Below are 17,308 nucleotides of genomic sequence, written 5' to 3'. Positions count from 1 at the left end.
TGGTGATGGTGGGTAATAAAGATATATTCTAGTAATGATGGTGATGGTGGGGTTAATAAAGATATATTCTAGTTAGGATGGTGATGGTGGGTAATAAAGATATATTCTTGTTAGGATGGTGATGGTGGGTAATAAAGATATATTCTTGTTAGGATGGTGATGGTGGGTAATAAAGATATATTCTAGTTAGGATGGTGATGGTGGGGTTAATAAAGATATATTCTAGTTAGGATGGTGATGGTAGGTAATAAAGATATATTCTAGTTAGGATGGTGATGGTGGGTAATAAAGATATATTCTTGTTAGGATGGTGATGGTGGGTAATAATGATATATTCTTGTTAGGGTGGTGATGGTGGGCAATAAAGATATATTCTAGTTAGGATGGTGATGGTGGGGTTAATAAAGATATATTCTAGTTAGGATGGTGATGGTGGGTAATAAAGATATATTATAGTTAGGATGGTGATGGTGTGGGTAATAAAGATATATTCTAGTTAGGATGGTGATGGTGGGTAATAAAGATATATTCTAGTTAGGGCGGTGATGGTGGGTAATAAAGATATATTCTAGTTATGATGGTGATGGTGGGTAATAAAGATATATTCTAGTTATGATGGTGATGGTGGGGTTAATAAAGATATATTCTTGTTAGGATGGTGATGGTGGGTAATAAAGATATATTCTAGTTAGGATGGTGATGGTGGGTAATAAAGATATATTCTAGTTAGGATGGTGATGGTGGGTAATAAATATATATTCTAGTTAGGATGGTGATGGTGGGTAGTAAAGCTATATTCTTGTTAGGATGGTGATGGTGGGTAATAAAGATATATTCTAGTTAGGATGGTGATGGTGGGTAATAAAGATATATTCTAGTTAGGATGGTGATGGTAGGTAATAAATATATATTCTAGTTAGGATGGTGATGGTGGGTAATAAAGATATATTCTAGTTAGGATAGTGATGGTGGGTAATAAAGATATATTCTAGTTAGGATGGTGATGGTGGGTAATAAAGATATATTCTAGTTAGGATGGTGATGGTGGGTAATAAAGATATATTCTAGTTAGGATGGTGATGGTGGGTAATAAAGATATATTCTAGTTAGGATGGTGATGGTGGGTAATAAAGATATATTCTAGTTAGGATGGTGATGGTGGGTAATAAAGATATATTCTAGTTAGGATGGTGATGGTGGGTAATAAAGATATATTCTAGTTAGGATGGTGATGGTGGGTAATAAAGATATATTCTAGTTAGGATGGTGATGGCGGGTAGTAAAGATATATTCTACTTAGGATGGTGATGGTAGGTAATAAAGATATATTCTAGTTAGGATGGTGATGGTGGGTAATAAAGATATATTCTTGTTAGGATGGTGATGGTGGGTAATAAAGATATATTCTTGTTAGGATGGTGATGGTGGGTAATAAAGATATATTCTAGTTAGGATGGTGATGGTGGGGTTAATAAAGATATATTCTAGTTAGGATGGTGATGGTGGGTAATAAAGATATATTCTAGTTAGGATGGTGATGGTGGGGTTAATAAAGACATATTCTAGTTAGGATGGTAATGGTGGGTAATAAAGATATATTCTAGTTAGGATGGTGATGGTGGGGTTAATAAAGATATATTCTAGTTAGGATGGTGATGGTGGGTAATAAAGATATATTCTAGTTAGGATGGTGATGGTGGGTAATAAAGATATATTCTAGTTAGGATGGTGATGGTGGGTAATAAAGATATATTCTAGTTATGATGGTGATGGTGGGTATTAAAGATATATTCTTGTTAGGATGGTGATGGTGGGTAATAAAGATATATTCTAGTTAGGATGGTGATGGTGGGTAATAAAGATATATTCTAGTTAGGATGGTGATGGTGGGTAATAAAGATATATTCTAGTTAGGATGGTGATGGTGGGTAATAAATATATATTCTAGTTAGGATGGTGATGGTGGGTAGTAAAGCTATATTCTTGTTAGGATGGTGATGGTGGGTAATAAAGATATATTCTAGTTAGGATGGTGATGGTGGGTAATAAAGATATATTCTAGTTAGGATGGTGATGGTGGGTAATAAAGATATATTCTAGTTAGGATGGTGATGGTGGGTAATAAAGATATATTCTAGTTAGGATAGTGATGGTGGGTAATAAAGATATATTCTAGTAAGGATGGTGATGGTGGGTAATAAAGATATATTCTAGTTAGGATGGTGATGGTGGGTAATAAAGATATATTCTAGTTAGGATGGTGATGGTGGGTAATGAAGATATATTCTAGTTAGGATGGTGATGGTGGGTAATAAAGATATATTCTAGTTAGGATGGTGATGGCGGGTAGTAAAGATATATTCTACTTAGGATGGTGATGGTAGGTAATAAATATATATTCTAGTTAGGATGGTGATGGTGGGTAATAAAGATATATTCTTGTTAGGATGGTGATGGTGGGTAATAAAGATATATTCTTGTTAGGATGGTGATGGTGGGTAATAAAGATATATTCTAGTTAGGATGGTGATGGTGGGTAATAAAGATATATTCTAGTTAGGATGGTGATGGTGGGTAATAAAGATATATTCTAGTTAGGATGGTGATGGCGGGTAGTAAAGATATATTCTACTTAGGATGGTGATGGTAGGTAATAAAGATATATTCTAGTTAGGATGGTGATGGTGGGTAATAAAGATATATTCTAGTTAGGATGGTGATGGTGGGGTTAATAAAGATATATTCTAGTTAGGATGGTGATGGTGGGTAATAAAGATATATTCTAGTTAGGATGGTGATGGTGGGTAATAAAGATATATTCTAGTTAGGGCGGTGATGGTGGGTAATAAAGATATATTCTAGTTAGGATGGTGATGGTGGGTAGTAAAGATATATTCTACTTAGGATGGTGATGGTGGGTAATAAAGATATATTCTAGTTAGGATGGTGATGGTGGGTAATAAAGATATATTCTAGTTAGGATGGTGATGGTGGGTAATAAAGATATATTCTAGTTAGGATGGTGATGGTGGGTAGTAAAGATATATTCTACTTAGGATGGTGATGGTGGGTAATAAAGATATATTCTAGTTAGGATGGTGATGGTGGGTAATAAAGATATATTCTAGTTAGGATGGTGATGGTGGGTAATAAAGATATATTCTTGTTAGGATGGTGATGGTGGGTAATAAAGATATATTCTTGTTAGGATGGTGATGGTGGGTAATAAAGATATATTCTAGTTAGGATGGTGATGGTGGGGTTAATAAAGATATATTCTAGTTAGGATGGTGATGGTGGGTAATAAAGATATATTCTAGTTAGGATGGTGATGGTGTGGGTAATAAAGATATATTCTAGTTAGGATGGTGATGGTGGGTAATAAAGATATATTCTAGTTAGGATGGTGATGGTGGGGTTAATAAAGATATATTCTTGTTAGGATGGTGATGGTGGGTAATAAAGATATATTCTAGTTAGGATGGTGATGGTGGGTAATAAAGATATATTCTAGTTAGGATGGTGATGGTGGGTAGTAAAGCTATATTCTTGTTAGGATGGTGATGGTGGGTAATAAAGATATATTCTAGTTAGGATGGTGATGGTGGGTAATAAAGATATATTCTAGTTAGGATGGTGATGGTGGGTAATAAAGATATATTCTAGTTAGGATGGTGATGGTGGGTAATAAAGATATATTCTAGTTAGGATGGTGATGGTGGGTAATAAAGATATATTCTAGTTAGGATGGTGATGGTGGGTAATAAATATATATTCTAGTTAGGATGGTGATGGTGGGTAATAAAGATATATTCTAGTTAGGATGGTGATGGCGGGTAGTAAAGATATATTCTACTTAGGATGGTGATGGTAGGTAATAAAGATATATTCTAGTTAGGATGGTGATGGTGGGTAATAAAGATATATTCTTGTTAGGATGGTGATGGTGGGTAATAAAGATATATTCTTGTTAGGATGGTGATGGTGGGTAATAAAGATATATTCTAGTTAGGATGGTGATGGTGGGGTTAATAAAGATATATTCTAGTTAGGATGGTGATGGTGGGGTTAATAAAGATATATTCTAGTTAGGATGGTGATGGTGGGGTTAATAAAGATATATTCTAGTTAGGATGGTGATGGTGGGTAATAAAGATATATTCTAGTTAGGATGGTGATGGTGGGTAATAAAGATATATTCTAGTTAGGATGGTGATGGTGGGTAATAAAGATATATTCTAGTTAGGATGGTGATGGTGGGTAATAAAGATATATTCTAGTTAGGATGGTGATGGTGGGTAATAAAGATATTTTCTAGTTAGGATGTGATGGTGGGTAATAAAGATATATTCTAGTTAGGATGGTGATGGTGGGGTTAATAAAGATATGTTCTAGTTAGGATGTTGATGGTGGGTAATAAAGATATATTCTAGTTAGGATGGTGATGGTGGGTAATAAAGATATATTCTACTTAGGATGGTGATGGTGGGTAATACAGATATATTCTAGTTAGGATGGTGATGGTGGGTAGTAAAGATCTACTGTAGTTAGGATGGTGATGCTGTGGGTACCGCTCACCGGGACCGTTAAAGTTGTAGCAAAGGTCAGCTACAGGGAACATTTTAGACGGGTCCATCCCGTTCCCTCCCAGCAGCTCCACAAAGTCCCCTGCTCCCGCACAGCCTGGGATGGACCTCTGTAGAGAAAGACCAGCTCAATGGATTAACAAGTATTTTTACTTCCCTCCCTTACTTTCTTCCTTCCTTCCTTACATCTTTCTTTCTTTCCTTCTACCCCCTCACACTCATCTCCACCGACTCCAAGCATCCACTCATCTTCACTGGGAGCTAACACAGTTCTCTAGGTCTTTGGCAGGGTAGTTCACTAAACCACCTCCTGCCAGAAGCCAGAATCGCTGATGTTTTATCTATTCTTCCCCTCTTATCAGGATTTTTGATTCAGACCTGTGACACCTAGTTAGTGGAATCTCTGGCTAATTAGTGAGTGACATTAATCAACCAAAACATATCCCGGGGCGAAAAGAAAATGAGCAGTGCTTCGGACCTCTAGGCTCAGATGTTTCCCTGCTCAGGGCTCACCTTGATGGGGAAGTCGTTGAGGTGTCCCAGGCTGAGCTCAGCAATCTTGATCTCTACAGGGTAAATGATGGAGAAGCTGCAGTTCCTGTGCTGCTGGGGTATCACCATGGTGAAGCTGCCCTCTGGTGTCTGTGAGATGATATTACAGGCTGTAGGGGGAGAGGTGGGGTGGCATGAGATAGGAAAGGGATAACTCGTCAGTTGCACAACAATGCATTGAACAGAAATGTATCTTCTGTATTTAACCCAACCCCTCTGGATCAGAGAGGTGCGGGGGGCTGCCTTAATTGACGCCCATGTCATTGGTGCGCGGGTTGGGGGATATATCAGTGTCTCTAGGCGTGTTGACCTTATAGCAGAAATGCATCCATTTAAGTGGGAAAAATTGCTTAGTACAAATGCAAACACACACACACAAGTACGGCTTAGACGTGAGCAGCTTGAACAACCTAAAGGGTCACCTAAAACATTAGCACACAACCCTGGCATTATAACGTGGTATAAAGTACTATTATAGCATTACATTGGCATCCTGCCCCATGTTGGCACACCTAATAGCACGCCTGTTATTACAGCCCTTGGCCTTTCTGTACAATGTTTTCCAGTATTTTATTAATATTTTTCACTGGCATTGGACGTGGGAACGGGAGAACCCTTTTTCTCTCATTCGGGACGATATCTCTTCATAAATATCCTTACTTCTATATGCGTTATCTAATTTCGATTGGCCTGTGGCATCCGACCACAGTGCCAGTATAGGCACTTTGTTTCTAATGAAGACCACGATGTTAATTCTGGAGGAATTGTAGAGGTATCTTTGTCCATAATTACTACTTCAACTGGCCGGTGTGATTTCTTTTTAGAGAGCGGGACAAGCGTGAATTTGGCCAAAAGGTATAAAAGGCTCTACATGGTCAATCCGACATCTTTTTATTTATTTTTACTTAACCTTTATTTAACTAGGCAAGTCAGTTAAGAACAAATTCTTATTTACAATAACGGCCTAGGGACAGTGGGTTAACTGCCTTGCTCAGGGGCAGATTTTTACCTTGTCAGCTCGGGGATTCGATCTAGCAACCTTTCAGTTACAGAAGTCAGATCATTTATAGGCCTACTTCTTGCACTTCGTGGAGCAGATCAGAGCTGTTGTCAAGGAAATGAGTTTGTGTTTATACAGGACCTCTTGCTCCCACCTACCATCAACTAATCATGTCATTGCAGAGCTACACAGAGCCCGACGCATTGTTACAACATTTGGGAGGTACGCGGCGATGTGGTACGGAGCTCGATTTGGCTTCCGCAAGCCCCCGGAGACTCTGCAATTGCTTCTAGCCTTCTCTACGGTGTCCCCCAGAGCAAGCATAAATTGGCTTTAAGCTTTAGTTGTCCGGATCTGTTTACACTTCAAGGAAATCCGTACAAGTTATATCTTCGACTACCTCTGGAGGTGGTCAGGAAGATCTAATCACAATCAGTTCACAATGCGACTTTTGATTGTCTACACCTGTCGACAAATGTGGGCACAATCAGAATGTGGAGAAGATCAGGACAACTGATGCGGGGCTTCAGTTCATGCACTCAAAGTACAAACTTAAAGGTCATTAACACGAAGACTGGCCATCAGGCTGGTGCAGGTCTCTACTCACGGAAAGGGTTGATGGGTTTCCTGACTGTCAGCGTGAAGGAGCTCCCGGCAGTGTGAATGCGGAAGAACAGCATGGCAACGTTCTGAGACGACCGCACGGTTCTCCTGACAGTCCCAGAGTCGCAGTAATCCACATAGCGTTCCATCAACGGCAGGGCGTGGTCCTGAGAACTAGGGAACTTCTCTCCCTTCATCACCCAGCCGTCAAACACCTGGGAGAGGAGAGAGATGTGGACTTCATCAAAAGCATTCAATCAAATCCAATCTCCAGAAGTTTTCTCTGTAAGCATAACGAGGGTTCCAAAAAATGCAGATGAACAACCTGTTCACTGTAATTGACTTTTAAAGGTGGATTCCGTTTGCGCCAGTGTTCAAATCAAGAAGTGACTCTGTTGTGTCTGTGTGTGGTTAATTCCAAACAAGGTATCACCTAAGAACTAACCCAAGATAGACCACAGGGTATCATTTCCAATGGGAGCAAGTTAAGCATAGTGGGCAGAACAAGCAAGGCGGTGGACAGAGCCAAGCACAAGCTAGCGAGATCCTATTGGCGCGTTGTAGCATGTATTTGCATATTTCCGTTAGAAAATGCGTACTCTGTGACTCAATTTGCCCTTGCACTCCTTCTAAACAATGCAATTTTTTAAAACGTCAAATTTCTACAGTTAAGTTTAGCCATTAATTCCGACTGGCTAACCCTTTACACTCGAGGGAATTGGCCGATATGAATATGGCTAAATTCAAATGTTTCTTACAGAAGAAATGTGAAAAGCAAATGCATAAGCATGGTAGCAATTGAAAGGAACAGTTTTGAGATCATGGGGAAACTATCTGACCAAAGTTGATGAAACAACAGTTCACCTGACACAAGACTGAATCCAAACATTACACTGTTGATTTTATGTGCATTTGACATTTACTGTACTTTTCACCGCATTTGTTGATAACGAAATCTGAAAATATTCTGGATTCTGGACATTTAGTAAGATGATAAGAGTATTCCTGGAAAATTTGAGGTGGGTGCAACATAAAACAGAAAAATGACAAGGATTTGAGTGAGAAGACTAACTCCAAGTGGCCAAACACCCCTCCAAAGCGTTTACAGTTCCAAAGTAATTCCAATACACTTTTATGACTCAAAGAAGAGTCCTCAACTATATGGTGCTGTAGCTGTCCCATGTGCCGTTAAGGAACTAGAACAAGCACACTTGTAGTTGTTTTGTTTGGAACACAGCCCTGCATCCAAACACAATTACTGTAAAAAAAATAACATCTCATTATAAATCGCAATCTGTGTCAGGTGGGTGTTACTTGCGAGCTTGTTCTGTTGCCAACAGGACTAGCCAAGTTATAAAATATGATCTTACAGTGTAAGGCTTTCCACAAGGCAATTCAGAGAAACCAATCGTCATTTTGGGGCGCAGAGAAAGGAGTCATGCGTGCGTTCAGGCGGGTGTTCTTCACAATGAACAACCCAGGTTCCGACCCCATGTCATCTTGTAACTGTACATCAAACACAGCGATGAAAAAAACGTTGACACTGTATATGACATGAGTTGTATAATATAGAAATGTGAAGTGCACATTTGGACTCACGGGTGTTTGGCTTGCTTGTACGACATCAAATCAGTATTTATTATAATCCTCAATGTCTCATCTTTCAAAATACTGCTTTCCGATTAGGTGCTTATTAGTGCCCAAAGATGCCATTTTCAACCCACATACAGTGGGGAGAACAAGTATTTGATACACTGCCGATTTTGCAGGTTTTCCTACTTACAAAGCATGTAGAGGTCTGTAATTTTTATCATAGGTACACTTCAACTATGAGAGACGGAATCTAAAACAAAAATCCAGAAAATCACATTGTATGATTTTTAAGTAATTAATTTGCATTTTATTGCATGACATAAGTATTTGATACATCAGAAAAGCAGAACTTAATATTTGGTACAGAAACCTTTGTTTGCAATTACAGAGATCATACATTTCCTGTAGTTCTTGACTAGGTTTGCACACACTGCAGCAGGGATTTTGGCCCACTCCTCCCTACAGATCTTCTCCAGATCCTTCAGGTTTCGGGGCTGTCGCTGGGCAATACGGACTTTCAGCTCCCTCCAAAGATTTTCTATTGGGTTCAGGTCTGGAGACTGGCTAGGCCACTCCAGGACCTTGAGATGCTTCTTACGGAGCCACTCCTTAGTTGCCATGGCTGTGTGCTTCGTGTCGTTGTCATGCTGGAAGACCCAGCCACGACCCATCTTCAATGCTCTTACTGAGGGAAGGAGGTTGTTGGCCAAGATCTCGCGATACATGGCCCCATCCATCCTCCCCTCAATACGGTGCAGTCGTCCTGTCCCCTTTGCAGAAAAGCATCCCCAAAGAATGATGTTTCCACCTCCATGCTTCACGGTTGGGATGGTGTTCTTGGGGTTGTACTCATACTTCTTCTTCCTCCAAACACGGCGAGTGGAGTTAGACCAAAAAGCTCTATTTTTGTCTCATCAGACCACATGACCTTCTCCCATTCCTCCTCTGGATCATCCAGATGGTCATTGGCAAACTTCAGACAGGCCTGGACATGCACTGGCTTAAGCAGGGGGACCTTGCGTGCGCTGCAGGATTTTAATCCATGACGGCGTAGTGTGTTACTAATGGTTTTCTTTGAGACTGTGGTCCCAGCTCTCTTCAGGTCATTGACCAGGTCCTGCCGTGTAGTTCTGGGCTGATCCCTCACCTTCCTCATGATCATTGATGCCCCACGAGGTGAAATCTTGCATGGAGCCCCAGACCGAGGGTGATTGACCGTCATCTTGAACTTCTTCCATTTTCTAATAATTGCGCCAACAGTTGTTTCCTTCTCACGAAGCTGCTTGCCTATTGTCCTGTAGCCCATCCCAGCCTTGTGCAGGTCTACAATTTTATCCCTGATGTCCTTACACAGCTCTCTGGTCTTGGCCATTGTGGAGAGGTTGGAATCTGTTTGATTGTGTGTGGACAGGTGTCTTTTATACAGGTAACGAGTTCAAACAGGTGCAGTTAATACAGGTAATGAGTGGAGAACAGGAGGGCTTCTTAAAGAAAAACTAACAGGTCTGTGAGAGCCGGAATTCTTACTGGTTGGTAGGTGATCAAATACTTATGTCATGCAATAAAATGCAAATTAATTATTTAAAAATCATACAATGTGATTTTCTGGATTTTTGTTTTAGATTCCGTCTCTCACAGTTGAAGTGTACCTATGATAAAAATTACAGACCTCTACATGCTTTGTAAGTAGGAAAACCTGCAAAATCGGCAGTGTATCAAATACTTGTTCTCCCCACTGTATGCGTATGAGTGTAAAGGTCTACGGTAAGGCTTAAGGTTTGGGATAGGGTTAAAACAGAAAAATACAAAGAGTGCCTAGCACTGGGATTGAACCCGCCATCCTTGGAGCCTACTAGATGGTAATAGGTGCTCAGGTTGCCCCTAGTGGACGGTATTGGAGGTATCTCCCGATGTCCTGGGGACTTGGACAAACGTTGAATACTGAAGTCGATCTGGTATGACCTGGCTGTAAATCAAGGGTGGGACTCAATTGAAGCCTTAGCACAAATTCACAAAAGTCAAGTAAGAAAACGACACCGGAAAATACCCTATGTTACCCTTGGTGACAGCATCTGCTAAGTGACTGTATCATTTTGTGGTATTTAGGAGTCTGTAATTATCTTCTACTGAGAACGAGTGTTCCCAGGCCAGGGGGTAAGGTGAGGGATTACGCCTAGCCTCGGGGGAAGAGCACTACTCAGACCTGGGCACGAAAAACAACAAAATAATCTGCCGGGAATTTCATCCCATCAATTGTCTGGAAAAGTGAATCTATCCCTGGACCTGGTGGTGCTGACGTCAGTCAAGGTGAAGGTGGGAGGGGAATAGTATTTGGGATGTATGTGGGTGTGAAAGAGGTGGTGTGTGTGTGTTTGCTGTGCGTGTGTACTTTGCATGTGTGCGTGCGGTTACCTTGATGAAGTCTCCTCCCCTGCAGTCGATGTCGACGCTGTCATACTCCACACTGATGACCTGTTCGGGCTCAGCGATGAAGAAAGCAGCACAGCTGAGCTGAGGCCGGTCTGCTGTGAAGGTGAACTGACCCTCTACTGCCACCATGTCCAGACAACCTGAGAGCGGGAGAGGATGAGGACGGGAGGAAGAAAGGGAAGGTGGTAGAGAAGGATAGGGAGAAGGAGGAGAGAAAGAGGGGAGAGATAGGGAAGAGGGGAAGAAGGAGGGAGATGGGTGTGGGAGTAAAAGAGAGGGGGAGAGTGGGAGATATAGAGACAGAAAGAGAGATGACATGGAGAGGGAGAGAGAAATGGAGACAGAGACAGGGTTAACATTAAATTGTGTGCACATTGGCTGTTTATCTTTTTTTCTGACAAAAAAATGCAATCTAATATACATTTCCAATTCCTCAAGTAGTATACATCAATTTGTAAATTTAGTCAATAAAGTTATATTCAGATTATAATTATATAAATTACAAGAGGCCTAAATCACACATGTATTATTTTCGATTATATAGTATTCACACAAATCCATACACAATTGTGACTGAACAATTCAAAATGTACATTTTTATATACCTTTCATGCTAAATAAAAGCATTTTTGAAGATTTGATCATGTCGGCAATTTTTTTTTATTGCTTCACAGATCGACCGTGTATACGGCAAATATGCATAGTAAAGGCTTTTAAGAAATTACTTCAGTTAGTTACTTACGGAGGGGTCGCCTGTAAATGAATGTCTCGGGTATTTCTCTTTTGAGCTCTGAATTAAGAAGTGCAAATAATCCCTCTGGTGTAATGTCATTTTCCTGCACACAAAAACAACCACATTTAGATAATATTTAGAAAAAGAAAGTCAAGATTTAATGTGGACAACATATACAACAATATACCGTCAAGCAAGATAACTCAAGTGTTTTAGTAAAGGTTAGAAGCGTACGTAATGCATAAATCAAGTGCACAATGACAGTTATTACAATGATAACATTATTTGACTGAGTACAAAAAGTTGTAACAACTTTTCTCATACAGAAAACATTATTGCATTAATTGAGCTCGTATGACAAAGTCTAGTACATTAAACACATGGGAACGAAAAAGGTAAATTAACGGGCAAAGTGACTTCTGAGGCTTACCTCGATGTATCTGGTGTCTCCCTTCAGAAATGACAGACATAACACAAGGAAGAAAAGCTGCTCTCGGAAAGTCCCCTCCATATTGCTCAGTATCTTTGTATGGAGTCTCTATCGCACCTCAAGAACAGAACAGGGGAAAGTCTGGTCCCGCGCTCCAAGCCGCACTCCTCTTTTATAGGTCGACACACCGCGCGCGCCTCAATAAAAACGTACGCGGTAAAGATCAATGGATACACTGTCCCTCATATAGGCTCTACCAACCAGATTGCGTGTTTGTGACGAGAGCAAATCAGGAATCACCGTGTGCCTGTGACTCTGTGTCAGATGAGCAGAGAGAGAGAGAGAGATGAGCAGAGAGGGGGGGCTTCACTTCCTAACCTCCTGCTAGAGACACATATTTCCCTCAGATTACACAGACCAACAAAGAATTTGAGATCCAATTTTGATAAACTCTCATATCTATTAGGTTAAATACCAGTGTGTCATCACAACAGCAAGATGTATAACCTGTTGCCACAAGAAAAGGGCAACCAGTGAAGCACAAGCACCATTGTAAATGCAACCTATATTTATCAGTTTATTTATTTTCCCTTTTGTACTACAACTACACAATTTGCACATTGTTACAACACTGTACATTTGAAATGTCTCTATTATTTAAAAAAAAATGTGTGTGTAGTGCTTACAATTTCGGATTGTTTATTTCACTTGTGTTTATGAGCTATTTCACTTGCTTTGGCAATGTAAACATAGGTTTCCATGCCAATAAAACCCTTTAAATTAAAATGAATTCAGAGAGAGAGAGAGAGAGAGAGAAAGAAAGAGATAGAGAGCGAGAGAGAGAGACAAAGCGAGAAAGAGACAGAGAGAGAGAGAGAGAGAGAGAGAGAGAGAGAGAGAGAGAGAGAGAAAGGGGGGAGAAACAGAGAGAGAGAGCGAGAGAGAGAGAGAGAGAGAGAGAGAGAGAGAGAGAGAGAGAGAGAGAGAGAGAGAGAGAGAGAGAGAGAGAGAGAGAGAGAGAGAGAGAGAGAGAGAGAGAGAGAGAGAGAGAGCACTTTGCCCATCCTTTAGCTCAACTGTCCCGTGTTTTAAGCTGTCATCACAAGGTGTAAGGTACAGAACAATACCAGTTCAATACCAGTGTTAATCTAAAAATAGTCCTTCTGAACTGTAAAATAGTGTTACAGTTGGCAGTCATTTTGTAAGATGGCCGCTACGGCCCCTAAGGCCCATGTCTAGGGTGTCTCCACATCAAAATCTTTTCACAAAGCGAACGATTGAGTCAAATTTTGCAACTTAGCCTTTCCACTTTTACCGGAAACCTCCACAGATTTATATTTTGCCATACCATTCACCTCCTTCACAGTTCTCCCTCTCATCACCTCCCTCCCTCCCACCTTCCTTCACGACCCCCAAGCCACCAGGTCCTCCAGACGTTAAGAAAGGTCAGCTCCATCCCAGCATGGCATTTAGACCTTTCTGTACCTGTCCCTCCTGTCCTTTGTCACTCTCCATCAAAACCAGTACCAGGGCGTTAAACAATGGCTGGAGGCCTTAGCCTACATCAGCTAGCTTAGCCTTGCACCATGAGTTGACCTCTGTGACTCATAGTGACTGATTTTCGAGAAGCTTGAACCTCACCGGGTTCCAACACACCGTTGCCGTGGTAAATCATTCTAGCTGATGTCTGGCTGGTTTAATTCTTCCCTCTATTGTTGTTTAAGCAGATTTCTTGGAGCACTGACGCACTTGGCGGGTCCTGGGTGTTGTCTTAGCATAAATCACTCCGTTCCCTGTGGTCTCCTCTCTCTCTGCCATACAGCGGGAGTGCCAGGCAGACTATTGGATTGGGATGCTCTGTAAACAAAGACTGGCCTCGGTCCAAATGTAAATGTATTCCTTATGGAGCTTTGAAAATGGAAAGAGTGCTATGTCTTGTTGGGTTTGTAGTTTAATTGCAACACAGGCTCAGTTTGGTTTGGTTTGGTTGGCTTTGATTTGGTGTTTGCTGAGCGTAAGTGGACACACTTGGGAAAACAAAAGGATTAATCCCAAGTGGAGTTGGTTTCCCAATGTTAAAATGGAATTTCTTTTTAAAAAGGTGCACAAATGCGTGTGTCCGTGTGTGTGCGCTCACACGAGTGCTCTTTAAACCCGCCACCCCTGCCAAAATGCAATCGAGCTGATTACATCTAGTCCCATGTAAACACTGCATCCACCGCCTCTCTCTATCTCTAAAAACATGGTGCTCTGGAACTGGCCTACACGACATAACAGGCCTTGGTGGCCTTTCATTGAGAAATGTCAAGTGGGGCCTCAGGGGAGCTGATGGTAGAGTAAACAATTGCTCTCCATAGTCACTGAATGGCCATTTCAAGGTAAATGATGTTGTTAGCATCTATTAGCCATAATTGTTTCCTCTCTGTCTGCCTAGCATGTACACAGAGAGGTAAAATACTGTAATTGCTTATGAGGTCATGTGTTCGACGGTGGACTTACACAACTCCTTGTATATTTTGGGATGTGAACACTCCGCGCGTTTGACCTGACGAAGATCCTTTTTTAATGGAAACGCCGTCAATAAAGCTATGAAATGGGAGCTTTAACAATGTGCAGGCCTTCTGTCATGTTTTGTCATTGATTATCATGTCTTGTCCCTGTGCTTCCCTTCTATTCGTTTCCCTCTGCTGGTCTTATTAGGTTCTTTCCCTCTTTCTATCCCTCTCTCTCCCCCTCCCTCTCTCCCTCTCTCGCTCTCTCTCTCTATCGTTCCGTTCCTGCTCCCAGCTGTTCCTCATTCTCCTAACTACCTCATTTACTCTTTCACACCTGTCCCCTATTTTGCCCTCTGAGTAGAGTCCCTATTTCTCCCTCTGTTTTCCGCTTCTGTCCTTGTCGGATCCTTGTTTGATGTTTGCTGTTCTGTGTCCTTGTTCCGCCCTGTCGTGTTTTTGCCTTCTTCAGATGCTGCGTGTGAGCAGGTGTCTATGTCAGCTACGGCCTGTGCCTTCCCGAAGCGACCTGCAGTCTGTGGTCGCGTCTCCAGTCGTTCCTCTCTACTGACGAGAGGATTTCAGTTTTCCTGTTTTGGATTTACCTAAAATAATATCCAGGAGTATCGTTTTTTGTTTAAGACTGGAATAAAGACTCTGTTTCTATTAAGTCGCTTTTGGGTCCTCATTCACCAGCATAACAGAAGGATCCGACCAAGAATGGACCCAGCGACTACGGATTCTCGCAACACTGCCGTCGAGTTCCAGGGAGCAATGCTCGGCAGACACGAGCAGGAATTGTCTGCTGCTCGTCATGCCGTTGAGACCCTGGCCGCTCAGGTCTCCGACCTCTCAGGACAGTTTCAGAGTCTTCGTCTCGTGCCACCAGCTACTTCCTGGTCTTCCGAGTCTCCGGAACCTAGGGTTAATAACCCACCATGTTACTCTGGGCAGCCCACTGAGTGTCGCTCCTTTCTCACCCAGTGTGATATTGTGTTCTCTCTCCAGCCCAACACATACTCAAGAGAGAGAGCTCGGATCGCTTACGTCATATCACTCCTTACTGGTCGGGCTCGGGAGTGGGGCACAGCTATCTGGGAGGCAAGGGCTGAGTGTTCTAACGATTATCAGAGCTTTAAAGAGGAGATGATACGGGTTTTTGATCGTTCAGTTTTTGGGAAGGAGGCTTCCAGGGTCCTGGCTTCCCTATGTCAAGGTGATCGATCCATAACGGATTACTCTATAGAGTTTCGCACTCTTGCTGCCTCCAGTGACTGGAACGAGCCGGCGTTGCTCGCTCGTTTTCTGGAGGGACTCCACGCTGAGGTTAAGGATGAGATTCTCTCCCGGGAGGTTCCTTCCAGCGTGGACTCTTTGATTGCACTCGCCATCCGCATAGAACGACGGGTAGATCTTCGTCACCGAGCTCGTGGAAGAGAGCTCGCGTTAACGGTGTTCCCCCTCTCCGCATCTCAACCATCTCCTCCCACCGGCTCAGAGACTGAGCCCATGCAGCTGGGAGGTATTCGCATCTCGACTAAGGAGAGGGAACGGAGAATCACTAACCGCCTTTGCCTCTATTGCGGTTCTGCTGGACATTTTGTCATGTCATGTCCAGTAAAAGCCAGAGCTCATCAGTAAGCGGAGGGCTACTGGTGAGCGCTACTACTCAGGTCTCTCCATCAAGATCCTGTACTACCTTGTCGGTCCATCTACGCTGGACCGGTTCGGCTGCTTCCTGCAGTGCCTTGATAGACTCTGGGGCTGAGGGTTGTTTTATGGACGAAGCATGGGCTCGGAAACATGACATTCCTCTCAGACAGTTAGGGAAGCCCACGCCCATGTTCGCCTTAGATGGTAGTCTTCTCCCCAGTATCAGATGTGAGACACTACCTTTAACCCTCACAGTATCTGGTAACCACAGTGAGACCATTTCCTTTTTGATTTTTCGTTCACCTTTTACACCTGTTGTTTTGGGTCATCCCTGGCTAGTATGTCATAATCCTTCTATTAATTGGTCTAGTAATTCTATCCTATCCTGGAACGTTTCTTGTCATGTGAAGTGTTTAATGTCTGCTATCCCTCCTGTTTCTTCTGTCTCCTCTTCTCAGGAGGAACCTGGTGATTTGACAGGAGTGCCGGAGGAATATCATGATCTGCGCACGGTCTTCAGTCGGTCCAGAGCCAACTCTCTTCCTCCTCACCGGTCGTATGATTGTTGTATTGATCTCCTTCCGGGGACCACTCCCCCTCGGGGTAGACTATACTCTCTGTCGGCTCCCGAACGTAAGGCTCTCGAGGATTATCTGTCTGTTTCTCTCGACGCCGGTACCGTGGTGCCTTCTTCCTCTCCCGCCGGAGCGGGGGTTTTTTTTGTTAAGAAGAAGGACGGTACTCTGCGCCCCTGCGTGGATTATCGAGGGCTGAATGACATAACGGTTAAGAATCGTTATCCGCTTCCCCTTATGTCGTCAGCCTTCGAGATTCTGCAGGGAGCCAGGTTCTTTACTAAGTTGGACCTTCGTAACGCTTACCTTCTCGTGCGCATCAGAGAGGGGGACGAGTGGAAAACGGCGTTTAACACTCCGTTAGGGCATTTTGAATACCGGGTTCTGCCGTTCGGTCTCGCTAATGCTCCAGCTGTCTTTCAGGCATTAGTTAATGATGTACTGAGAGACATGCTGAACATCTTTGTTTTCGTTTACCTTGACGATATCCTGATTTTTTCACCGTCACTCGAGATTCATGTTCAGCACGTTCGACGTGTACTCCAGCGCCTTTTAGAGAATTGTCTCTACGTGAAGGCTGAGAAGTGCGCCTTTCATGTCTCCTCTGTCACATTTCTCGGTTCTGTTATTTCCGCTGAAGGCATTCAGATGGATCCCGCTA

General features: G+C 42.4%; 1 protein-coding gene across 1 annotated transcript in view; it reads right to left on the bottom strand.

The window, feature by feature from the left end:
• The window catches only part of LOC139552167 (corticotropin-releasing factor-binding protein-like), a 42,201-nt gene extending 30,087 nt beyond the window's left edge, over positions 1-12,114 (bottom strand). Inside the window, exons 1-6 of the mRNA XM_071363612.1 lie at positions 11,928-12,114; positions 11,507-11,600; positions 10,747-10,904; positions 6,746-6,956; positions 5,100-5,248; positions 4,579-4,696 (exon numbers count right to left, since the gene is read on the bottom strand). Coding sequence (XP_071219713.1) covers positions 4,579-4,696; positions 5,100-5,248; positions 6,746-6,956; positions 10,747-10,904; positions 11,507-11,600; positions 11,928-12,008 — 811 coding nt within the window. The 5' untranslated portion in view covers positions 12,009-12,114. The remainder of the gene's footprint in view (positions 1-4,578; positions 4,697-5,099; positions 5,249-6,745; positions 6,957-10,746; positions 10,905-11,506; positions 11,601-11,927) is intronic.
• Positions 12,115-17,308: the final 5,194 nt, after the last annotated feature.

This window comes from Salvelinus alpinus, chromosome 24, assembly GCF_045679555.1.
Source record: "Salvelinus alpinus chromosome 24, SLU_Salpinus.1, whole genome shotgun sequence".
Lineage (NCBI taxonomy): Eukaryota > Metazoa > Chordata > Actinopteri > Salmoniformes > Salmonidae > Salvelinus > Salvelinus alpinus.
Note: the sequence above shows the minus strand (reverse complement) of the source record. Positions and strands in the feature narration are given on the sequence as shown.